This window comes from Agelaius tricolor, unplaced genomic scaffold (genome assembly GCF_023055355.1).
Source record: "Agelaius tricolor isolate 1412-34295 unplaced genomic scaffold, bAgeTri1.0.p SCAF_3, whole genome shotgun sequence".
NCBI classification, from domain to species: domain Eukaryota; kingdom Metazoa; phylum Chordata; class Aves; order Passeriformes; family Icteridae; genus Agelaius; species Agelaius tricolor.
In genome coordinates, this window is record NW_027269263.1 from 40,362,800 (window position 1) to 40,389,205 (window position 26,406).

The 26,406-nt window shown below is 38.7% G+C and overlaps 1 protein-coding gene across 2 annotated transcripts in view; it reads left to right on the forward strand.

The window, feature by feature from the left end:
• NELL2 (neural EGFL like 2) overlaps positions 1–26,406 on the forward strand; it is a 134,344-nt gene that overhangs the window by 98,923 nt on the left and 9,015 nt on the right. For both annotated transcript variants that reach the window (XM_071423566.1, XM_071423565.1), the window contains exon 16: positions 19,274–19,414. In XM_071423566.1, coding sequence (XP_071279667.1) covers positions 19,274–19,414 — 141 coding nt within the window. The remainder of the gene's footprint in view (positions 1–19,273; positions 19,415–26,406) is intronic.

Below are 26,406 nucleotides of genomic sequence, written 5' to 3' on the forward strand. Positions count from 1 at the left end.
AAAACACAGACCAGTCTGAATTCTGTATTATCTGGTCTATTTGAGAGGTGAGAAATGTGGTTGTTTTCATTCTTCTGTATTTGATCAGATATTCCCACAGAACAAACAAGGGCTGCTGTGTGAAAAGCAGCATCCTAATTGCTCATGTATTTCTAAAACAATGTTAAAAGAACAAGTTTTCAAATATTGCTCACTATTTTACAGACTGTACATACCATAGTACAGGGTACCAAGGTCTCTTCATTGTAACACTGCTTGGAATAAATTGTATGCTAAGATATTGCTGAAGTATTAAAGCAGTTAATTTGTTTTAGTGATGGCTGTCTTATATGCTCCTTGAACTGCTCTCCTGGTTTCAACTAAATATAACATGTATAGTTTCAAAATGCATAATCATCTCCTGCAGCTTTGTACTCCTATCTGAAGTGTGTAGACTGGAAGCATATTCTCCTTAGTTTCCTTCTATAGTCAGTATTAATAGCCACTATCAAAGAGAGATCTTACTGGCTTTTTAGAATTGACCCTGGAAGTCCTGCCTATACTCCCTTCTTTATAGGACAAACCAGGGACACTCAGTCCCCAGTCCAGTAAATTCAAGTACCTTAAGCTGACTTAAGTTAGATTAACTGCATTCAGCCCCAAATGTCTTTCAAAAGAATCTGAACTGCTGGCCTAACTTCCATCCTCCCTGCCCTTCAGGAAACATATAGGGAGGCAGGCAGAGGCTTGGAGCACATCTTGTGCCTTTCTGAATACCTGATCTCAGTGTTTAATATCAAGTTAGTATGGTGGTGACCGGATATCACATAGCTAGTGATAATGTTGCTATGATGTGGAGCCAATTGCCAGCCCCAAACCAATTTCATAGCTTAGTTTTCTGACGAGAAGACCCTCTCTCCTGTTTAATTTCTGTTGAACATGGTATTTTTTTCCTGCTGTAGAAATAAATAATGCTAGAGGTTGGCAACAGGAGCATAGGTCTGGTGACCTCATGTGGAGACTAATATGCAGAGTAGGATCATCATCTACTTGTGCATGGCTTTGGAACATGCAGTCTGAAATACGGTGAGAGTGGCAAATGGATGAAGTATCTGGTGGGTAAAGAGTAAAAGCTGATTTTTTTTGAGACTGCACTGTAAGAAAGAGGGTGCTGTATATAGCCTTAAAAGAAAACTGGAGCTTCAAACAGTACACATTCACTCATCGTGAATGTAGCTGAGTTTTGCTGAAGGTACTCCTCGTTAGGCTTGAAATGTTTCAAGATGTTCGTACTACAAATAATTTATGCTGGAAGCCTCCCTTTGAACAGTCTCTGTGTCTGCAAAGGTGATGCAATCTTCTCTAGGCAGATGTCTTCCATTGCTGTTGCATACAGAGAAGGGGGAGGATTCATGTAAAGGTGCCAAATTTGTTTTAAAATTGCACATCACTTATTTCTGTTTATGCTACACATATTTTAAAACTGCTTATTGAAGAATCCTGGGATTTTAAACTTAAAATATTCAGTTATGTAGACATTGTCGGCAGCTGCTGAACCTATGAATTAATTATCGGGAGATTGAATCCACACCCCAACAATAACCTAGAAAATGCAATCATCAGTTCTTACTGTTTCCTTCTGTAAAAGGTGGTTTAAGAGTTCTGTTTAAATCATTTCTCAAAATCATAGAAAAGAAAGGATGAAGTTGGAAGGGACTTCTGGAGATCATCTTGTCTCACCCCCCTGCTCAGAGCAGGGTCAAATACAACTGGCTTCTACAGCTGGCATACAGGACTGTGCCCTGTTGGATTTGGAGTGTTTTTAGGGTTGGAGACTCCACAAATTCTCTGGGCAACCAATTCCAGTGTTCAATCACCCTCAGAGTACAAAAAAATTATTTTCATTATGTTCACATAAAATTTGCCATGTTCCTAGTCCCTTTTCTGGACGTGACTGAGAGTTTCTAGCTTCTTCCAACCCTGTTAGATATTTTTACATGGTTACAAGTTTCCCTTCAGCCTTTTCATTTCCAGGCTGAACATCTCAGCTCTATTAGCCTCTCCTGGTATGACAGGTGCTCTAATCCATAAATCATCTTCACTGCACTGCACTGGGTTTGCTCCATGTCTCTCCTGTACTAGGGAAAACAGTGCAAGATCCAGCACTCCAGAGAGGATCTAGCAGTATGAAATAGGGGGGCACGATCGTGTCCCGTGACCTGCTGGCAGTACTCATCCTAATGCAACTCTGCAGGCTGTTGGCCACCTTTGCTACAAGTGCACAATGCTGCCTCATATTCAGCTCATGTGCACCAACCTCCAGGTTGGTTTCTGTCAAGTAGCTTTTCCACTGCCCTTCTGGTGCCTGAGGTTGTTTCTTAATTGTTGTAGGACTTTGCATTTCCCTCTGAACTTGAAGAAATTCCCAGTGGCCAGTTTCTCCAGCCTGTGGAGGTCCCTCTGAATGTCACTATCACTAACTCTGGTGTAGCAACTTCTCCTCCAAATCTCCAGTAATCTGAAAATGTGCTGAGGGTGCTCTCTGCCTTATTGAGCAGATGTTAAACAGTCCTGGCGCAGCACCTGGTGTTTACCTTGGTGTATGTTTGATAAGTGACTAGTCTCCAAATGGATGTTGTACAGCTGATCAGAGCTCTCTGACACTGGGAACTCTGCAGGTTTTCTGTCTATCTCTCTGTCTATTTATTTAGCCTGCACTTTTTAGCTTGTCTCAGGATGTTATGTGAGTATCAAAAATTTTACTAAGGTAACCAACATGTACTGCTCTTCTCCCTTTCACCAAACCTAGTCATCTTTATTCCTCTTCATAAATCAGTGTTGACTGTTCCAAATTACTTTCTTGTCCTTAATCCTGTTTAGAGGATACCATAATCTTCCCGGGGTGGATGTAAGGCTGACTAATCTATAGTTCCCTGGATCCTTGCCTTTTTCAAAGATAGGAAGGGTATTTTCTTTCCTCCATTTCTGAGGAGCTTCTTTCAGTCACCCTGACCTTTCAAAGACAATTCAGGTTGGCCTCAAGTGTGACACGATCCAGCTTCCTCAGCATTCCTGGGTGCATCCAGTCAGGTTTGATTGACCTGGGGTTTTTTTTCCAGTTTATTTAGATATTGATCCTTCTCCACCATGGGTAGATTTTTCTTGCTTCAGACAGAATTTTCCACTGGTCTTGGTGACCTGGGACACCTGAAGGCAAATCTTACCTAAAAAGACCAAAAAAGGAGGCGTTGAGCATCTCACTGTTTAGAATTTCCTTTCCAAAACCCATCTTTGCATACTCAATCAGTATCTGTATTTCTCCCAAAGCCTGAGAGGGATGATGCTGTCCATGCTTAGGTCCTGCCTGTGCAGCCTAAATTCTGCAGGATTTGTAAAGAGAAGTGAAGTCCTATGTAAGTAAGAAGAGTTTCATACAATTTTTTGCTTCCAAAATGGTGCTTCTGGGGCATCAGCAGGAGTCTCATTTCTGTTGGAAACACAAGAAGGAGAACCAGCTGTTACTGCTGGTTGGCTATTTCAGTGTGCTGTATTCACTGTGGACTGTCTTGCAGTTAACAGAGCACATGGAGCTGTTACAACACCTTTGAATGATCTGTTGGGAGCCTTTTAGAATAATCATGACCTGTGTTATGTGGAAATGGACCAGTGGAATGAGGCAGCAGATGGAAGAATCATATGCAGATATATCAGCCTATACCACCTTTTTAAAAAAATGGTATTAAGCCATAAAAACTAGGCTAAAAGTCATCAAGTCACAAAAATGAGTGGGAGAATTTCTGTGTCTCTTCCCAAAGGATACAGATTGAGACATTATTAATGTTGGAGATACATTCACTGGCTTAGGGAAGTGGGGTTTATAGATTAAAAAAATTTAAAGTTTTATAAGGCACACCAGCAGTTTATCAAGTAGAGCAGCTTTCTGCTGTGTAGAGACTACCAAGTAAATCCAAATGTATTTGTGCCTGGTAAACTTTTTCAAAATACCTGATTTAATACTGTCTTCTTTGATTGCAAAATTTTGAATTCTTCAATTGGCATTTTTAAGCTCTGTCTTAAATGGTATTTGAAGTTTGTTAGATTTAGAACTCAGAACAGGATTACTTTGTTAGATTTGCTTGATGTTACTGCAACTCTCCATTAATCTGGTGACAGAGCTTTAAGAGTGAACCTGTTCTCCTACTATATATGCTTATCTGCTAGTGTATGCATACAAGATTACTGCATTTTTGCTGCTTGTCAGCTTCTTTTTTGAGTTTCCACACTTGTTTTGTGCTTTGAGTATTCCTGTGGACAGCTTTTAATTATGCATGAGATAAAAAAGCAGAGTGTGCTACTAGTAGTGTTTTGATGTAGATTTTGTTAACAGGTGGCTGCAAGTTTTTGGATGATTTTCTGCTATTTGAATTTCCTGCTAATGAATTTTTCTTGGTTATTGCAGGAATCATGTCCACCTGTTACTAAACAATCCACATTCAAGCTGCTGATATAAACTGTCAGACAAAGCTGTTACCTTTGAAAGCAACAATTGAGAAAAATTTTAGCTTAGAGATTCTACATTAATTCAGCCATACATTATTACTAGCATTTGGCTTAATTAAAGGTGTAACTGAATTTATGGAAAAAAGTGGTGAGTGTGAGATGAGGGTGAGATGATCCTCTCTCAGCTGAGCTATCAGAAATAGCCAAAGACAAGTAAAAGATATTATTTGGATCTCTGCATTTTTTCTCCTTTTTCTTTTCCATGTATGGAAAACTTCCCCCTTAAGGGATGTCGGTAAAACAGATTCTTGCAACATTTGTGGTTCAGCATGCTGAAATATGACCCAGACAAGTGGTTTTGATAAATAATTGTTGTAGATCAGACCTTGTCAGTTTTGTGCTACTTTCTGTATAAGCTAAATAATCTATATAAGCTAAATAATTAATATGCATAACTATTACTCTTCTCAGCAAATCCAGATAAGTTTTTTCATGTGCACTGACCCTAATAGACCTCAGGGTATTAAAGGCTGTTTTTACTTCTGTTTCAAAGAAAGCTTGTGAAAATCTTCTAATTATGATTTCCCAGTTATTAGGAAAAATGTTTTATTTGTATTGGAAAAGAAGACTTTGTCAAAGTAACCAGAGAGCTTGTTAATTTGGATGAGTTTGCAAAAATGAAGTGTTTTAGTACTTTTAGCATGACAAGAGAATGGCTTCCATTTAAGCTCTTGATCCCTTGTGTTCAGTTCAAACAACCACCATCATCTTGTGGCCAGGTAGGCTCTGAAGGTAAAGCTGTGACACAAATGGTATTTGAAACCTATAGAGTTTGAACCAAGGCTTTAAGAACCAAAATGACTTTTGGCAGAATTCTTAAGAATTCTTGGCTGCACTATCTGTAAGCTGTGAGAGTATCACAGTCAAAACTTTCTGAGCAACTCAGGAATCTGCCATTTGCTCTGTTTTAAGTTACTGATAGCAGATTGGGATTTATAACAATAATACCAAGAGGCTGAAATTTGTGGTGTAAGTGTGCAAGGTCCTGCATAAAGCTGGAGTAAGATGTGTGCCCTTCATAGTCTAGCAGGGGAAGCCAGTTGTGTCCTGGGGTAGATGAGTATAACAAGAGACTCTTTGAGCAGAAAGCACATTAGGGCTAATATTTTCATTCTCTGAAATCCTTAAGGAATTGCTGGGGCATTTAGTGAAGGAACAAACAGAAGAAGGGAGCAAGAGAAGTGGAATAAACATAAAGGGAACACAGGCATGGACTGTCCAAAGCAAGAGTAAGAAGGGACACCTCCCCGGTTTTATTTGTTTTCACAGTCCACTGGACTTGTTTGGAATTTGGTGTCTTGAGTATTCAGGTTCCCGGTTTTGGGCTCCTAAGTTTGAAACTTAGAAGTTAGAGGATACTTTTGTCAGGGAATATTTTATTTGCATTAAGATCTGACTTGAATTCGTGGAAATAAGAGGAAGTTGAGCTACTCTATAGAGTCTGGAAAAAACTTCTGCAAACAAATAGTTCTTAAGCATGATTTGCAGCATAAAACATTTTAATAGATGCCAGTGTTCCATAGGAATTCATTATGTTCTGAAAGTCAGGCCTTTGGAGTCACTGAAAGTCTTGCATTTCAATGACAGTAATTTTCAAAGTTTGTGAGCTAATACAAGCTTTTCCTTTGGTGCATGCAAAAAAAAAACCAACCAAAAAAACCTTTAAAAATCACCCTGAACAGAGCCCAAAGAAACTCAATTGTGCCTTGCAAGTAGTTGAGATCCAGTTTACTACATGTCCAGCTCATTGCTGGACTTTGTTGCCATAGCCTTGGGGAATCATTGCCATTTTTCTTCTTTGAGTACTTCCAAGTGCTCTCCATTTCCTTGGCAAGTCTCCTAGCTTCCTGCCCTGTTGAAATTTGGATATGTGGCATGTTGGGTTCAGAGGTTTCAGCTTTCCAGCCATAGCTTGAATGTAGATGAAAATACAGAGATCTCAATGTCCTATTTAAACAGGCTTAACTTAAACTTTAACAGGGTGTGCTTTTTATCCTTGGGAGCTGAATCTCTGAAATGGAAACACTTTTGAATTACGCTTCATTTAATAATATCTTCTGTGGTTTCCATTTCAGCAGAAAGAGACAGGGCCCAGCTGCTAAAAATAATGTAATGATTTTGCTGAGGATGTTGAAACATGCTTTATAAATTGCATCTCTGCTACATAAAGTCATTCCTCAGCTTGCACAGTGTGAGTAACAAGTAGTCTGCATTACAGTCTTGCCATTCTCAAAGATGGCTATGTTGCATGTCAGCTACTCATTTCAGAAGCTAGAACAGTGTTTGAGCTAGCCTTGGTTTATTGGGGCAATGCACATAACTAGTGTGTTTAGTGTTGTCCATAGGAAAAGCAGATAGTACAATCATGAGCAAACTTATGGGAAGAATCCTATAACACCAGCTTCTGTGTCTTTAAGCATAGTGGCTAGTTGTTACTTACACTCATATGTCACTATGATAAATTTCCAGGAACCTTAATAATGAATTTTGAATGTATAATTTGTGTTCTGCAGTCGTATCACTGAACTACAGTTATGCAATTTGAAATAAGCATCCTCAGGTAGAATTTTTTTGGTGACTTGAGGAGAGGTTAGCAGGATATGGCTGTATGAGGTATATCCTTACAAAGCCATATAAATATACCAGTCATCTGAGGGATAACATTGCTGCTTTCCTTGTGGTTATAAAAATTTTTAATGCTTTCAAAATATAAGGTGACTTTTGAAATGCAAACAAGAACTCGTAAGGAGTAGGCTAAAATCAACACAGTAATTTGCACAGTCACTTTACTATACTTTTCATGTTGCCCAGGGTGAAAACAAATTAAATTTTACCTTCTGAGCGACTGTATGTAGTAGCTACTTAGGCACTGTATGTGCATAAGAGCAATGACTCACTCAAATACTGAACTGGGTTCCCATGAACTATCAAATCCAATATCTTGGTGGTGTCACCAAGTCCTTTCAGAACTTGGAAATTTATTTTTTTTTTAATATTTTTTTTACTTGCCTCAGTTTCAGAGAAATAGTTTCTCAGAACAGTAATCCTAGGAATTTGGACTTCTGCACTGCTTACATGCTTCTGGTTAATGTAGTTTCCTGATGTACTGCATAGGGCACAATATCTGTATCTGCTTCTGACTGGAGATAAATAGGGAGAAATAACCCCACTCACAGAGCGTGACTGTTCCAGGCAGACAGGCCTAATTTGTACTGTCAAATCTGATATTCCTAGAACGTTTCTGAAAAATCTCATTTGGCTGCTCTGGAGCAGAGAGTGCTTTTGGTTCCTGTATTTTTGTTCCTGTAGTCCTCTTGATAAGCCTTACATAAATCATGAGGTTAGGAACCATCATCTTTCCAGCTTCTCTTCTGTTGATAAACTCTACAGTAGCTAACTGTGTTGTACCTTTTTCTCCTTCTTAAATACACTATCCCAGCTTGGGCTTGGCCGGTGGCAGGTCCATCTTGGAGGGGGCTGGTGTTGGCTCTCTTGGACACGGGGAAAGCTTCAGACAACTTCTCACAGCAGCCACTGCTGTAGCCTCTCTGCCTTAGAAAACCTGACCATGCAAACTCAACATAGCACCTGTGTTCCCTTTGTCTTGCCTGAAGATTCTCCATTCATTTGTGTGAAGGGCATAAAGTGGTTAAAGTTTATTCTCCAGCTCAAAATAATTTGGAAGATCATTTACAGAGAGTACCAGAAACTACAGCACAGAGTTTCTGCTGAAACTCTTCTCCATAAGATTTTTTTCCTCATGGAAAAGATTGAAAAATTTGTAGGTTTTTATTCAGAAATAAGCATAGAAACCTGAGTCTGTGATGTTTACAGTTCAAGTTTAGATTCAGAAAGGAGTGTTGCTCAAAAGAGAATACTGTATATTCCTCAATACTAATAAGAATCTAGCAAATAATAAATTATTGACATTTCAATTGTTATTATAATTAATAATTTCAGCAAACTTCAGCTAACTATGCTCCCATAAAAGCCAAGTCTTTGTATTTACTATTAAGAGGAAGTTTAAAACAGAAAAAGAAAACATGATTGGAAATCCCAGAAACTGTGTTCAGCTAACCCCTGGAGAATGTGCCATTCCTGCAAGGAATGCTCTATGTTAACAATGTTCCAAGTGTTAATTAAGGCTACAGAAAGATAGACACGTGCAGCCAATGGATGGGTTGCAAACTTGGCATAAATGGTGTAGATAAGCTGTTTGTGAGATTCTGAAACTCGTGTTTGTGTACAAAACAACTTCCTGCTCTTCCCTTTTTCCAAATATTTTCCTTGAGAATGTATAACAATATGAAGTTAATGACTGGGTGCTGGTGCTATATCAGACTAGTATTTCAAGTATCTGTAAAAATCAAACATCCTTAGAGAGCAGCAGAACTGTATGGGGGCTATTATATTTCTACAAAAACATTTGTGGTCTACATTGTGAGATCTGTCTGAAAAAAATAATGCAAGACTTCAATCATAGTATCACAAAAACATAGAATGATTGAGATTAGAAGGGACCTTTAGGAGCATCTAGTTCCAGCCCCTCTGCTGTTGGCAGGGGCCCTTTTCCCTGTTCCAGGTTGCTCAGAGCTCTGTCCAACCCAGCCTTGAACACCTTCAGGAATGGGCATCCACAGCTTCTCTGGGCAACCTCTTCCAGCTGCACCACCCTCATAGTAAATAACTTCTTCCTAACATCTGATTTAGACCTACTCTTGGTTTTCAAGCCATTCCCCTTTGTTCTGTCACTACATGCTCTTTGTAAATAGTCTCATCCAGTCTTTCCTTTAAGTTCCCTTCAGGTGCTGGAAGGCCACAATTAGGTTACCCTGAAGTCTTCTCTTTTCCTGGCTGAACAATTCAAATTCTCTCAGCCTTTCCTCATAGGAGAAGTGCTTCATCCCTCTAATGATCTTGTTGGATCTCCTCTGGACTCACCCCAGCAGGTCCATGAGCTCCCTGTGGTGGGGACCCCATAGCTGGCTGCAGCACTGTGGGTGAGGTCTCTCCAGAGTGGAGTAGAGGGGCAGAGGAGGGGCAGAGGAGGGGCAGAATCACCTCCCTCGACTGTCTAATCCTGTCTCTTTTGATGCAGCCCAGGATGTGTTTAGCTTACTGGACCATGCCCAGCTTTGGCTCTCTGGGTCATGTGCAGCCTCTCCTCCCCCAGCACCCCCAGCCCTTCTCAGCAGGGCTGCTCTCCATCTGTCCATCCCCAGCCTGTGCTCATACCAGGGTTTGCCCCAACCCAGGTGCAGCACCCTGCCCTTGGTCTCGTCAAACCCCATGAGATTCCCATGGACCCACTGCTCAGGCCTGTCCAGGTCCCTCTGGATGGCATCCTGTGCTCCAGGTGTGTCAACTGCACCACTCAGCTCAGTGTCACTGCAAACGTGCTGAGGGTGCACTCGATCCCTTCATCCATGGCATTAATGAAGGCATTAAATAACATCAGCCCCAATATGGACAATTACTATCAGTGAGTGTCCTTGTGACTTCTGTGCTCTATCTGTACTACCAAATAAAGCAGGTGGGAGAGAAAGGGCAAGGGGTAGATGGTACCCCACTTTCTCCTCATTTTACAGATTTGGGATCAAGCCACACAGGGAAAATTGAATAGGTGACAAAGTTTCCATAAGAGGACAGTAGCAGGTAATCTCATTTCTTCTCCCCTTGCCCCTCTGTTAAATATGTCAATAGCTGAGAGAAAACATGGTGGGGTTTATAGCATATTGTTTGTCAGTGGGAAGTACAGTGAATTTGTAAAACCTAAAAAAAACCCCTTTGACCTTCACGGAGGGCATTTTCAAAACTGGCTATCTCATTATATAGAGAAAAAGAAAAAAAGGTTTAAAACTTGCCTTTGAGAGTAAACAATGAGATCTGCAGCAAGCAAAGAGGTAAGCCAGGGTTCTGCAGATCAGATACTTTTGCCAGCTTGAAATGTTTGAAAGGAAGATCAGGCTCCCTGTTCTCACCTGAATTTTTCTCAGATAGGAAAAACAAGCTCAAAAATGGCAGTGAGACTACTTTAGAAGCTTAGAATGTTTACTTGCTTTACTTTGCTTTCATTTTTATTTATAACTATTCACAAAGAAAATCTTTGACAGATTTTAAACAAAAAATGCCTATATTGAATTTAATGTGCATTCTAGATTTAGGCATGAACCCTGCTTACCTCATCCTTTCAGTTTTATAACTAAAGATGCCTTGCTGCTTCATCCTTCTGTGTCTTTTTCTCCATATTCCTTGCCTGACACAGCTTCTTGTGTGCATATGATTTCTTTCCTTCCTCAGTGTCAACAGTTTTAAATCACAGAAGATTTTTTCTTTGCTGAAGAGTCATGTACGGATACTTACCTTTTTCTCTTTATATCTTCCTTTAGCTTGTTGCAAAACTCCAATCATATATGTAGCACCTTAAGAAAAAAAAAATGGGGAGAAAGAAACCAGGGAAGAGAGAATACTACAAAAGAGCTCTAAGGAGACAGGATTTTCATGTTATTTCTAAAAAAATCTAAATGCATCCACTACTTAGCTATTATTTGCTATGGGGAAAAAAGTCCTTTATTAAACATGAAAACTAAAGTTTCAACTACATTCTTAAAATACAGTGGGCTATAAATAGAATGTGAATAGTTCAGCTGGGCAGCATTATAATAGAATTTTCTTCTGTTATATAAGGGAGATGGGGATGACCTTCATCACTCACTGTAAGCTCTCTCATAAATTATGAGTCATTCAACTATTAGTGGAATTAAAATCTATAACACTGCCAGTCATTGTCCTGTATCCCTATGGAGCTCTTCCTTTTGCTGTCAACATGAGGATGTCTGCAGTCTCTGTACGTATCATGCCAAGGATATGTTTATAGCCCAAGCAAAGGAATAGTGATTTAGTTTTAAGCTGTTTCTACAGCTTTTTCATATTTATATTGAGAGTATTTATTGTTTTCTTGATGAGTTGTTGTCAGCTATAGCATGAAAGAATGATGTGTGTGGTTTTTTTCCTTTTTTTGTGCTTCAGCAGTTTTATACAATCTCTATGTGATTTGACAGTTCAGGAGTAGCAATGCAAATTAGTTGTCTGTGGACTAAGAGTCCTGGTAAGAAACCACTGATAAGAACATGTATGTAAGAATTTCTTAAACTTTAGCACACATATACTATGTGCAATAACCTGACCAAAGAGTAGAGGACTGTGGCAAGAGACCAAGCTCAAAATCAGGGTGTCAAAAACAATTCCTAGTTCCCCAAGCTGTGTTTGAGTTGCTTTGAGGGCTCTTTTGTTTGTTTTCCATAATTTACCTCTGAACTAAATGCTTGGGAATTTACTGCAATTCTTAACAGAGCTGATCTGAAACAACCTTTTACAAGGCTGAGAATATGCTGGTTGCATCAGCCTTTCATGTGTAGACATCCTAACTCATGGTTATGACTGTCTTGACTCCTCACTTAAGGAAACCCAAGACCTTTTGTCAGTACACTGTGCAAGTGAAGGCTTCCTTCACACCCACTGGAAAAGAGGTAACATTTGGCAAAACTAGTTCTCTTTTCAAATTAGTTCCCTTTTGCTTAGAACTCAGCTACCCTTCCCCATCTTTAGCAGCTGGCCACTAGTGTGTTTGTTAGTCCTGTTTCTCTTGTGCAGATGGAGTGATGTGACTTTCATACACTAGTAGGTGTCTGAAACAGGTATGTCAAGGTATAAAAGTGATTTTGCTATCTTGGAGAAAAGAAGTACTTTTTCAAGATAGGGCTATTGAGCAAACAGAAGCATGTGTTAGAGTTAACATGAGATGCTGTACTGAGAATGATGAACTCAGTGAAAGCAAAACCACCTATTTGTCAACAACTACAAATAGAGGCCCAATTCCTCTTAATTAGTCTTTCTAATGAGGATTGGCATAATCAGTGTCACACAATAGAGCTGAAAAATAAATTATTTTTATTTTACAGTATTCATGAAAGCACCTAGTTCATGGCCAATTAGGTGCTCTGAATTTCAATTTGTATTTGCTACAAATACAGTTCCTTTGATGACATTGAGTGTGCAATGGGAGGCATAGTTTCAATTATTGGTGTGATCTGTGATTGATCAATTTTTCACAACAAAGAATTGTTAGCAGGGCCACATGGTGAAGCAGTCAGTGGAAAATTCCCTTTGATAACATTTCTGTCTAATTTTGGAGCACTGCCACTGCCACACATGAAATACCAACACGATTGAATTTCTTTTTTCCTGGCATTTAGCAGGACCTATGGGGGTGTGCAGAAATCAATGGGGGATCAGGAGCCTGGAAAATTGCATACTTGAAGAATTAATGAACTATAATTCTGTATTACATTCTCAATCACATTTCGCTTCCTTTTCATTAATGTAACTAAATTAGTTTTCCATGGACAGGGTACTTTATAAACTGCAATCATGGTCTTGCTGGGATTAAAATGAAAAAAAAAAGACCTGTTATAATAGTAGCTATTTTTTCATGCAACATGACAGTTGGAAATTTTTAGTGAAGAACATATCATCTGCAGCACTGGCTCCACCTGTCAAAGCAATTTTAAGATGACTTAACCAGAAGTTCTGCTAGATCTGGGAGGTGTTGAGATGGAAGCAGCAATTCCAAAGACATTCCAAATATTTTTTTTTCCCCCAAGATAGGCTTTATTCGTTATCCAGGGGAGCAGGGAGAGGAAGTGCCACAGTCTTTACTTTTCTCTGAAGGCTGTATCTGAGATAACTGGTGTTTCTAGTGCTGTGTAGAGAAAGTTCTTCTGCTCATGGAGCTGTGTTATGGTAGGGTAGAATTGTGGGTGACTCCTCTCCCTGCTGTGTCCCATGGACCATCTGTAATCTTGCTGTTTATGATTTAAACTTGTAACTGAATAAAATGTTGGGATGAAATTGTAATTAAAATCAAGAATATTCTATGGTTTAATGACAACTTTGATGTGAGAACCCATACAGTGAAAAGAATGTTCTAGTAATCAAGATATGATATCATATCTTTAAAGAGTTCCTCAAACATGACAAATCAGAGTGAGACTGTAAACAAAACTCAGGCTCTAGGACTGTGATTGACAGAGGGAGAAAGTTCTTTTTGAAGTCAGGTGCAGTGTTACAAAAAAAAAAAGGAGCTGATCAAACTTTGGAATTACTTTTAAATCTATTTTGTAAAGTTTGATCAGCTCCTTTTTTTTTTTTGTAACACTGCCACAACTTAAGTTTTCTGGTATAACTGATATCTTCCTGGATCATGTCAGCATTCTTAGCCACTATATTCTTGGGGGGTTTATTCCTCTTTATGATATTTATATGCATATGGTATATTGGTATATGAGAATGTAGTGGAATAGAAATCCCAGAATCCTTACTGTTTTGTTTTAACAAAGATAGCTCCAATATATTGAACTACTCCAGTATACTGCTCCAGTATATTGAAGTAATCTGTTATCACATGAAATCCAAAACAAACACTTTTTGATTCTTAAATGCAAGACATGGGACTTTAGAATTTGCAGCAGAGATGAACCCTTTTCAAGGCTAGTCCAGAAAATTGAGTCCTTGATAGCAAATACTTTATGTAGTACAGTGAACTTTTATTTAGTCCTATTGAATAAGGCCTTTTCCTTCTTTCATATGTATTTACTAAAATTAGATAACCCAGACATCATCTTAATACTGCTGTATATTCTGTTATCTGAGCATAAATCTGAATAGTTGAAACATGACCTTTTTACATACAAACCAGACATAATATCCTTGAAATTGTATTGACATATGCAAAGGCATATTGGAGTCTGACTGTTCCAAATGTACCCATGAAAAAATCCCAAATATTGAAGATTTGTCTGTTTAAGCAGCTTCCAAGTCTCCTAAAGCACTTATTCAGTGATCTGTGGCTGAAATTATTTTTTCTTTCAGTTGTTTGTTTGCACTTTATTTATGCTGTATATGGGGCTGGGATGTGGATGGCTTGGGAGGTTAGCATGGGGCTGGAAAGGCTGTTGCCATTGAAATGGGATCTCAAATTTAGGCTGAGTCAGGAGTGACTGAACATTTCGGAAGATGTTGGCTGCTCATTAATCTCTGTAGCCACACCCAGTGACAAAACCCAGTTAGCACTGGGACAGATTATTGCAATTGGGAATCTCTATTAATTGGCAATCTTAGCTAGGTGCCAGATATTATTCTGTCGCAGAAAACCTTCCAGTGTGGAGACAGCTAAGTTCTAAATATACACAGCTTCCAATCTGTGGTGTTGACTTTTTGACAAGCAAGGACTTTGGTTTGTATTGACTTGGATAAAGCAGTTTATGACAGAAAATATTTATGGACTGTGTTTTGCTGTGTGTCCCTCTAAGTTTGTGAATGCAGGCTTTTCTAAGAGGAGGATTTGATGATTAACATTTAAGTCTTGAAGTGAGTAAAATACAATGGTAGCAACACCCCTCCCCCACACCATGGCTCTGTTGAGTGCAGCTTGACTACATTAGAGCTTGGTCCTGTTGCTGGATGCAAGAGAACTGCTATCTTTCTAATTGGCAATTTTATACCACTTTCAGTCTTCAAAAAGTCCTATTATACAGAAATTCTCTAATAATATGAATCAGACAGCTAGTTCTCCTTTTCTTCTTTTTGTACCAGTGGATAATTTGCTAATGATCTTACTTTACTCTTCAGGGAGCAGAGTTTTCTCAGTGTTCCCAAAAGAAAAGGGTATAATAGCTGAAACTGTTGGCACAGTTAAGGAAATGAGTGATCCCAAGGTACAAGGAAGGTATCTGGGAGAGCAAATGTCATGTCAAGGGGAGCTAGGCATATCTGACTTTTAAAATGCCTCTGATTTTGTGTCTACTTTATTAGAATGAGGCTTCAGCAAAAAAAGTTTAAAATTTTGAGTTGAAAAATGGGTAACAAAATATGGAAATAAGAAGGCTGACTGGCATAAGTGAAAATATAAAGCCTTTTGCTAACTTTCTTTTATAGGGTAATATTTCATTTTCCATGCTTTTCTAGTACAGCATCAAACAGGACTTCATTATCACTGTTAATATTCCATATAGCCCACTGATAGACCATAGCCACTGGCCAAGCAAAACTTCAATCAGTTTTTCTTCTCTTGTCAGCTTACACCTCTGACTGAGCAGCTGCAAGATGACTCATCCAAGAAGGTTTCACCATAGGACAGGGGAAAATTATTTCTGTCTGCCTTTCCCATACTAATAAGATAATTTCAGTTGTAGATACTTTTGCAGCACTTCCTGAGCCATGCTATGCCTATTTGAAAACAGAAATCTTTTTATCCAAATGTCAAGAAATTTTTCCATTAAATCAGTGCTTTTGCTTTGTAAGACACATTTCTGCTGCGGTTTCCTGTTTAACAGAGTTGCAACAGTCACATTTTGTCCCATTACAGAGCACGTTTCTATGTGAATTAATAATCAGCATTAGCTGTGAGAATGAAAACAAAATTCTGTGCATAAAAAACATCTATATTCTGAGACCGACTGGCAGGTGCTTAAGATGTCATTTGCCTAAAAATTAGTGGTGAGAAGTGTTTTGGATTTCCTTTCTTTGCAGCAAAATCCTGAAAGGAGTAATGGCTTATTCAGCATGGATGCAGCAATGGTTCCAATGCATGCAGTCTGTGAGGAGTAAGACATTCTTCAAGACCTGCAGTGTGCTTCCATACATGATTATGATGAGGCTCTCTTATGTAAACTCCACTCCAATTTTGCATGCAGTCACAACAAAACCAGAAGAATGTATTTCTTTGTTTATTGACATCAGATAAAGCATTTCATTCCAAGCAATGTTTCTTGTGTTACAGATTAATCAGCTAGTTTGCAAATAAATACAGAGAGGCTGCTTTTGTTGTCGCTTTACCAATACTGATGTGATGTTCATGGCTTGTTTTTCCTGAATAATCAAGAAGTTCATCTGAATGCATTCCACTTTGCGAGTGATATTGCTCTTACACTTGTAAGGCTTATAGATTCACAAATAAAATTTTCAGAAAAGAGGAGCACAGGCTCCTCTTTCTTTAATTCATATCCGTTACTTCGACCTGAATAACACTTGTTTCTCCAGCTCATCACTGATAAATGCATTCCACTTTCCCAAAGAAGTATATGCCGTCCAGTGTCTTAATGTGACGTTATTTAGTAGCCAGTATGAGGATTAACATCAAATCTTGACAGCAGCTCTTCTCCTTCAGCCTCTGAGTGGGCATGCACTATTGGTTCTCTGGGGTTTGCAGCTTTAGCCAACCACAAGTTCTGTTGTACTGGCCAGGTGATCCCAAGTGTTCAGCAGGGTCACTTCTGCTCTGCCTGGCCAGCTGGCAGCCAGGCAGCATATTCCCCTGTGGTAAGGGAACTTCCAGGTTGCAGTCCTTTCTTCTTTTCTTTTCCTTTTTCATGAGTTATCTGTGGCTTTCTGAGTGAGTAGCAGTAGATAAGACACAGACTGCAAGCCAACCTTTTCTCAGTACTGTAACATAATTTTCATTGATCTTCCTCTGATCTCTCAAACACCTCTGAGGTCCCACTGGCTCCTGGCTGCTCACAAGAAAAAGGCCAGAGTTTATACTGATTTAGAAAGAAACACACTGAGCAGTGGAAGATTGTAAAGGTTTGGCATTTCTCAGTCCTGCAGCACAAATACTCAGATGATTATCTTGGAATTCATAGTGGAGTTGAATTTTTTTTTAAACCAGTAGAGACTTACGGCTTGATTTGTGGTGCACAAAGCAGCAAAATGTACACTTGCTGCAATATTGCAGCAGGAGTATTGGTTGTTTTTATCATCATAAATACTGATAATGTACATCAGGGATGCGTGTTTAGAGCTACTGTTGATAGAAAATCAGATTGATTCATCATAGCAAAAATTTCTAATGAGGTTTTGTCAAAGATCTGTAAAGCTTTTAAAAACCAATATGTTCATTATACAGTTGTACAGTTATTTCAAAGACATTTTTAAAACAATTATTTAGCATGAAAATAAAATACCCAGAGTGCATCCCACATACCCCCGTCATGTATAAGAAAAACACAACTCAAAACCAAATGTGGGTGACTGCGCTTTACCTTGTAGTTGATGCAGGTGTTCCCCACACACTAATATTTTTATCACCTTGAAATGTGGAACAAAGTGTTCTCAATGGATGAGAAAGTCTCAGGGTTTTAAAAAGCTTGTCTTTGAATAGGTTTCACAAAATTTTTGGTGAGAGTATGTCTATCTAGCCACACATTATTATTCTGATTCCTTACTTTATTGTAGCTGATAGTTTATTTTCTTAGCCAGTTTACACTTCCTCCTATGAAAATAGCAAATGACATAAAAATGGCAGGTAACTGTGGGCAGAATTTTGAGGTATTTCACATGTATCTCAGTGGTCACATCACAACTCTCCTTCATATCTGTGTCCTAGAGAATGCTAGGTCAACTGCTGATGTACTTCAAGAATTTGAGTCTTAATTTATTACTTCAGCTTTTAGTTTTAAAGATTCAACCTTTGAAGAAAGGTTTAATCCTTGCTTTGGCCTGAGTGGCCAGTACACTGAGAGCTTATTCATTGTTCAAACTCATGGTGGAGGGTGATTAGAGCTTTTTGTTTCTCAAGGCAATTTGCACATGTTTTGCCTCCCTTAGTGTTGGTTCTGTAGGCACCTCTCAGTCAGCTTGATGCTCAGATAGGTATGCTACTTCTGCTATAAAACGCAGTGATAAGGCAGTGATCTGATGGGGGAACAGCTCAGTTTTACTCCTGTTTGACTCCATACTCCAGTATTCCCTAACTGTTAACAGCATTCATACTCTGGGACCTATTCTTTAGTACAGCTTAGTGTGTACCTGAAGGCACTGGAAGTGAACATGTCACAAACTTCTCTGCATCTCTGCTAAGTCCATGAGTACAGGTCTTTAGAACATTCTTTGGTGGATTTTGAATCTAGTGAGTGCATTTAAAAAAAAATCCATTCTATGATAAATTGCTATTGTAAAGTTTAGTCAGTGGAAGTTGCTGGTTTAAGAGACACACTTCCCAAAGGAATTTCCAGGAGAAGGAGAATGTGCTGTGTTTCATCCTCATGATTTAAGCATTTGCTTGGAAACCTAGTTCTTTTCTTTGATGATTAGAGAGGAGCCTGCAGTCGGTTATGTTGAGATTCAGAGGTGCTGGTCAATAAGGACCAACAGGATAATCAATAAATCAATAAATCAACAGGAACTCCACAGGATAGGGAAGGCCTTCTAACCTAAAATTGGTGTCACCAAAAGCATAAGCAAGGACCGGAGTAAATATTTAATGTTTTTATATACCCGTAGAAAAAGAAATATCTTTTATCAGGCAGCCTGCACTACTCAAAGGGTTAAGATCTTATTATATGAACTGGGACCTAATTATTTTCTTCATATTAGGGGCGGTTTAAACTGATGTCAGATTACCTGTCATGTTTTGTGACAAAATGAGTTGTTACTGTGTAGGCAGTAAATTGGGATAAGCAGTACCTCTGCTGCTGTTAGGCCCAAAATCATTAGCCAAGTATTTTTATAGAAACAATTCAAAACTTCATTGCCATTAATTCTGCAAATTCAAGTGTCAGTAATGAAAATAATTCTGTAAAACCTAGAAACACCAGGGATATCATTCTTTCCTTGAATGAATACAGCAATTTTCTCTGTGTGAATTTTCCTCTGTTTTGTTGTTGTTAATAAACAGACATTGATGAGTGCTCGGATGGCTTTGTTCAGTGCGACAGCCGTGCTAACTGCATTAACCTGCCCGGCTGGTACCACTGCGAATGCAGAGATGGCTACCATGACAATGGGATGTTTTCACCAAGTGGAGAATCCTGTGAAGGTCAGTGTCTAAAAAAGGTGGGGTACTCTTATGGTTCACATGAAAATGTACAGAAAATGCCTAGTGTTTCAGATTGTACTGGTCAAGCATTGTCTTGAAAACTGCAGTGAAATTTAAACCTTGACCCAAAAGAATTACAGTCTAAATAAGCATCATCATCAAAGGCAAAAGAATAAAAATATGAATATTCCTAGAATGTGGAGCATTAGTGGAGCATTTCTGTGTTTTACTAACATAATATATAAAGTCAGGCATGGTGATTGAAATGCAATTTCTCTGGCCCTACATCTGCTTCTGTGCTTGTCCCTTGCATAAGTGATTTCCCGTGGGCTGGTAGCATGCACTGTAATCTGTCACTCCACAGTAATCTGTTTGTATGTCAGATTCTTTGTGTATAGGAAATGGGCCTCAATCCAGACCTAATTTCTTCCACTTTGTTTTCCTTGTACACTGAAATAATTCTTGATAAAAATATTTCCCACTACAGAAAATGATTATGTATCCCTGAGACCCTTACCTATACCTTGGATATACTGTGGTGTTTCTCCTGTGTAATGGCTAAGTGCTTCTAGAAGGCAGCAATTTGCAGACCTGCATTACAAACTAGGGAGCTCAGTGGATGTAGGGCTGGCTCAAGGTGTAGGGGACAAGAGAGTGACAAGGGTAACAAGGAGATGGAAAGGTTTTTTGTGTTCATGAATGACGTTAGAGAGAACAGCAGATTAATAAGAACACAATTACTTTAGGATGCAGATCTCTTAGTATGGAATGCTATTCATTAAGATATCTTAATCTTAATAACATCTTATAATGTTATTCATTAAGATATCTTAAGATATTTCATGCTGCTGCTCTTAAATAACAGAGCAAGCCAGTCTTTTTATGTGATGCACTTCTCAGGGAAAAATTATCACCCTTACTCCCTTCTTTCTCTGAGTACTGAAATATTCAGTGCTCACAGTGTAAGCTTTCTTATTGCTATTTAAACTCACACTGGTGGGCTGCATCAGTCCCAAAGGGAAGCAATTGAATTAATTTCTCTAAGGCAGACACACAGACAGTTCTCCAGGAGTGAGAATGACCTTTCTGGTATACCCATCATCAATACTTTATTTCAACACATTTTCATCACAGCTGAAAGCCTGTATTCCCAGGAGGAATCAGCAATTTAAGGCAACCACTGCTTTCATAAGTTGAGCTTTCTTTGTCAAGAACTAACTAAATGTCAGTGTTAGCTGGCCAGGAGTTAGGACAGGAAGGTACAAAGAATAAGTTGTGATACCTCTGATTATAACATTGCACTTCTGTCACTCGTGGCACAGGAAATAAATAGTCCACCCAGGCATTTATGGAAATATTCTCAATATCCCAAGTTTTATCTTCAGTGTCAGTATAAGGCTTACCTGGTGAGTTGAAGATAGTGGTTTGGCACATGCTATCTCAAGAGAGATACACGATATAAAGTGGCTGTGTTACAATGTGTTCAAACAAGTATCAATTAAGCAGCAAATTCTAAACAAATGAAAAGCCAAGCGAAAAGAAATGTGGGGATTGCTACATGTGTACAGAAGGTCCAATTATTAGACTGTTTTGACCTTTTCTACAAAGAGCCAGAAGCTCTTTATTAAACTTACACAGAGGATAACAAGTAATTAGAATTAAATCACAGATGCCAGAAAACTATCTTCATTGCTGACAACCCTAGTGACTAACAGTGGAACACTTTCAGTTTGATTGATTGCAGCTCCAAACATTTGGGATCCTTAGCAACTTGAGATCACAGAATTATAGAACGTCTTGGATTGGAAGGTACCTTAAAGATCACGTAGTTCCAACCCCCCTGGGCAGGGACACATCTCCCTAGACCAGGTTGCTCCAGCCCTGCTTTAATGGGAAGGAAGGTTAGATATTTGATTAGTTTTACCACATCATTTTTTATTGGATTGGAGCTTGTGACATGTTGTCTCAGATAAAAATAAAACCGGAAGGGGCATGAAGAGACAACCTAAAATCCATTGCAGTGTGGGAAGTTGAACTTGGAGGAGCACAACACCGTAGTGCAGAACCAATTGTCTTCTCTGCTGTCAGATCTTTCCCCTGTAAGAAATTTCCCTATTGGGTTTACAGACAAAAGAAAATGGATTGCTTTTGATAGTTCTTCAGTAACCCCTAGTTAGATGTGATTAGATTGAGCTGTTGGTGGATGGTCTTTTAGACAGTCACTTTAATGGGGCAGCAGCTTCCAGGCTATACTAATCTCTAATTTCGAATCACAGTTCTCCAATTCTCATGTTCAACTCTATCCAGGACCAGCATCCTCTGAAACTTTCTATCTTGTGCAAGTGCTTCAGCTTGCAGAGCTGTAGAAGGAACAGTGCAAACTACTTCAAAGTATTGTTTTGTATAGAGCGCATAATAGGCTTGACTTGACTCATCTTTTGTAAGTTTTAGAGTTGCCTTGAAGTAAGTTCCTTCTTCTAGAGGAAAAAACCTTTAAAAGCCAAGGAAGGTTTTCTTTCTTGATTGTTCTACATCATCTTCCTCAAAGCTGGGTCTCTTTGTGTCCCCTGCACATGTGCTGATAATACTGCACAAAGCGTTTCAGTGATCAGTGTAATCAGTTCTTTGTTTCCTTCAGCAAAGACTCCAATTTTAAAAATCCATGTGGAAACACCTCTGTTAAAATCACAGATGCACAGGAGCATTTCCTTAAAAGCCTTATTTTAACAGAATTCCAATGGTGCACCTATCTCTTTTTGGACATCATACTAAATATTCCTACCTAGAGCTGGGCTCCTTGGTAGCACTAGACTTTGTCTGTGCTTGATAATAAAATAATAGTTACTGAATTGCCTATTTTACACGTCTATTGACCTTGACTACTGCTGCTTCTTCGGCATACTGAGAATATTGAATATTTTGACTAATGTACTTGAATGCAAAAATTCATGATCCCATTTTATTGTACCTACAGGCAATGGAAGACCTAGAGATCTCTTTGCTAATAGTTTTGATTCACATTATACCCCCAGGTAGACCTATGGTGTCTCTAAAAATTACTGAGAGAAATTATGGGAAATGCAGCTGTAGGCCTTCAACCTCTTAGCAGCACTTGCTGTTTTTCCCTTGGAAATAAAATTATGTTATGCCTTGTTATATTTCCAGAAAAGTGAATATCAGCCATGTAGTTCTTGAGATTGTATGGCTTTGCGAAGTCTTAAATTTTATATATGTAAATATAGCACTCAGTATGGTATATTAACTTGTATCTTCCTCTTTGCCCCTGACAGCTTTTCTTTATAGTTTCTTTAAACAGTCTTATTGGTACTGAAGGTTGTCTCTTATGTACCATTTCATAAAGAAAGCTGGGCTAAGGGAGTAGATATTGCATCCTCAGGCTTCATTGCAGTAAAAAAAACTAGAACAACTGAGGGCAAAATCCTAAAATAAGAAAGTTCAGGCCCCATTAATGTTTGCCCTGCAGTTCTGTGTAACATCCTTATTCCTTTGAATTTGTCCTTTGCAATGTCTAAAAGCTTCCATAATCAGTTGAAGAGAGAGGCTATATTGGTTTGTACCAGAATAGTGCAGGTTACGCCTCAGCAGTTGTTGGATGTTTGGCACACATCCACATCCAAAGAAAGCTCACCTAATTAAGGCAGCCCCTTAGGACTTACCAAGAGTATCCATCAGGTACCAGCTGTTGTTAGTATAGAATGTGAGATCAATGTACCTTCACTCTCAGCAGGTACTACATTCTTTAAATGAGACAGATGCAAATGAAAGGTTTGGCTAGATCAATCCAGAATGTCCAATTCATAAAAGAATCTTTTTTTGGTTGTAAGGGTTTATCCATATGTGAAGTCCCATTTGGATTTTCTGTTCTGAAGTATCTTATGGGTTTTTTCTGCCATCCTGTTCCAGAATTAGAATCACTTACTTCTCTGTGTGACAGAGCAGCCAGCCTGACAGCACAGAGGCTGAGGCTCCATTTGAAGTCTGTTTTCAACAATCCAGGATAATGAGGGATGGAGGCATATTATAAGCCTCAGTATGCTCCCCAGCATTACTGAGTGAGCAAAGTCCAAAATGGTAACTCTAGCATCTATGTCTCTGGATCTGGAAGGCAGAGGAATTGCTGGCTGTCGGGATGTCTCAATTTATCTCACACCGCATCTGGCATTTTAACTAGTACATGAGATTTCTTGAAGTTAAAACCACTGTCAGTTTGGAGTCCTACACTTAGGTTTATCAGAAGCTTTGTTTTTGACAGCAATTAAGTGAAACAGGAAATAAAAAATCATTACTCTTCAGCAGGAAACCTTACTAGCACTCACAAAGCTCCATCAAAATCCTTTTGCTTTTATTCATGATCATTAAAGGTCAGCAAATAAAGTGACTTCTTTCTTTTTTCCATTTATCCCAAATAGAGCTATAGGCATTAAGGCTTCAGTATTAAATTTGTGAACCCACCTTAAGCATCACCAAACAGAAGGTAGATATGGAGACACATTAGTATTTCAATATTCTGGAGTGTGGAAAGAAAACAAAATTTCCAGATTTTCTCGTCTTTTATAAAAGGACTGATAAAACAGAAACTTGACCGCTATATTTTATAAGGCAGCAATTTGAACACATTTACTGTAGAAGGAAATGACATTTCTGTCAAGCTGATGTTACCAACATCTGAAGTCTCAGCTCTTCATCTTCCACATCTGGTATGCACTCTCACAGGTGGCTTACATGAACTCAGAAATAAATTATTCACAATTCACTTGCTTTTTAAAGAATGATTACACCAGTCAATAGATCTACTCAGGACAGAAAAGAACAGAAATAGAGCTTTCTGTTCAGATGAGCTTGGGTTCCCTAGCAAATGCACTCCTTCCTTTTTGCCTTAAGCAAAAGGTACTCAGGTATCCTGGTACTTTCACCTTGCTGAGCTAATGCTATTCCTCAGAGCAAAGGTAACTGAGAAACTTCAGTGGCTTCAGAGCAAAGGAGCTGTCCACCCTCCCGAGTCCTCTCTTCCAATATTTCTCAGTGATACAAATGTTCACTTTTCTTTAAAAAAGTGAGTCTAACCAATATCAGAACGATGAGACATTCTGAATCAGAGGCTGCTTGCTGCTCAGGGCCAAATGAAATGGTGCTTTGTTCCTCTGTGTTTCTTTGACTACCTCTTCCAAGAAACAGTCAGTGAATCTCTTAAATACAACCTTGGGTCACAACCTGGAGCAATTGAAATTCCCATTTTTATGGAGTTTTCTATGTCTGCAGTCTCCCAAATACTGCAGAAGGAGTTTAGTCATTCCTACTACTGTCACCATATTGTATGGCTTTGGTCCGGTATTTTTCCTGTGTGGGCAGTAAATTATTTGTAATAGAATTAACTCCTGGTTTTCTGTAACATGTATCACTACTTCTTCTCCCATGATATGCCTTGTTATTGCAACATTAGGTTGTAAGAGATGATGTAAGAAAAGGAAAATCCTTAAAAATGAGACAGATGAAAGCTGCTGTAATTTTTCATGTAGGTTTGATAAATAAGAACTGATTCTCAGTTTAGCACTGGATAACTAGTTACATTTCATTTCTGTCGGGTTTTTTTATTGAGGCAAACCTCCAAGTCTTTTGAGACATAATGTTCTAATGTCCTAACATTCAAGCTGCTTGGTTCTTAAGCAGTGTGTTGTAAATAGCCTGAAGTGAACTATTTGTTCTTGAGTTGTTTGTGGGGGACTCTTTTGGGGATTTTTTGTTTTAGTTTCTTTTGGGAGAGGGCTGGAGGTTGTTTGATTGTATGTTTTGTTAACAGCATGGAAGAAGTCATAAAATGCTTTGTGGCTGGATAGAGTGGAATATGCAATCTGTAATCTTACCATCTTCCCTTTTCAAACACAAAAGATGCAGCACCCAGTGTCCCTTGTCCATAGCTGGTTATGGCTGTAAGCACAATTTCAGTAACATGATTCACCATCTATTAAAAGTCTAAAATAAAAATAACTGAACGAAGTTTTGCTTGGTATGGATGATATGTGTGCAAGTTCTTTGCTGATAATGCCTGAAGTTTGATGTGGATGAATAATGCAGATGAGAGTTTCATGCATGAAAAATTGGTGTTTCTCTTGCTGCATCATAAACACACTGCTGTTTCTGATTAGGTTAGAATCAAAATGTAAATAGCTCCTGCTGTGACTAGGGATATTTAAATTGTCCTATCCAGAACATTTATTTTCATAAATCAAACAACTGAAAAAAACAAGTTTGGGAATTTTCAGAAGTTCTCAATGCCAGATAAGCTCGGCTCAATACCAGAGTCAATGATGAAACCTCCATTATTTTCACTTACTGTGACTGTGTTGAAAAATAAATCTCAGAAGCCTTTTTCTCATGGGAAAGTTGTGAAATAGACTTGTGTTTGAGTGCCAAAAGCAGAGTCAGTGTTTATAGGATTACCATTTGTTGTTTAAAGGAAAGCTTTCTTATTTACATGACAGCTGAACTCTGTCCAGTTACTTCATTAAGTATGTCTACCTTCTGTTAAGTAGATAGGTTGCTGAGAAGTGACATTATTAATTTATGACAGCTGTGTGAAAATTATGTACAAAAGAGTGTCCAATACAAGTTTTGGAAAGTAATTTATCAAAAATTACTTTGATAATAAAGATAATCTTGCTGTTAATCCAAATCGTTACATTTAAACTGAATTTGTGTCTGTTCTTGTTATTACATGACTTAAGAACAGCTATACCTTAATTTTAAATTGCCAGGTTATATTACTTTCTGGCTGGATTTAAGAGAAAATATAGCAAGGAAAGAGTAGCTCTTCCATCCCTGCTCTGCCCAAACTGGCGTCACTCAAACCATTCCTGTTCTCTACTTTTCTAAAAACCTTCAGGCTGATATTCTGGACAGCCTCTGCAGGGCCACTGTTCCACTGGTTATGTATCCTGACTGTTGGGGTGTCTGATGGGCCAGTCATGTTTCAG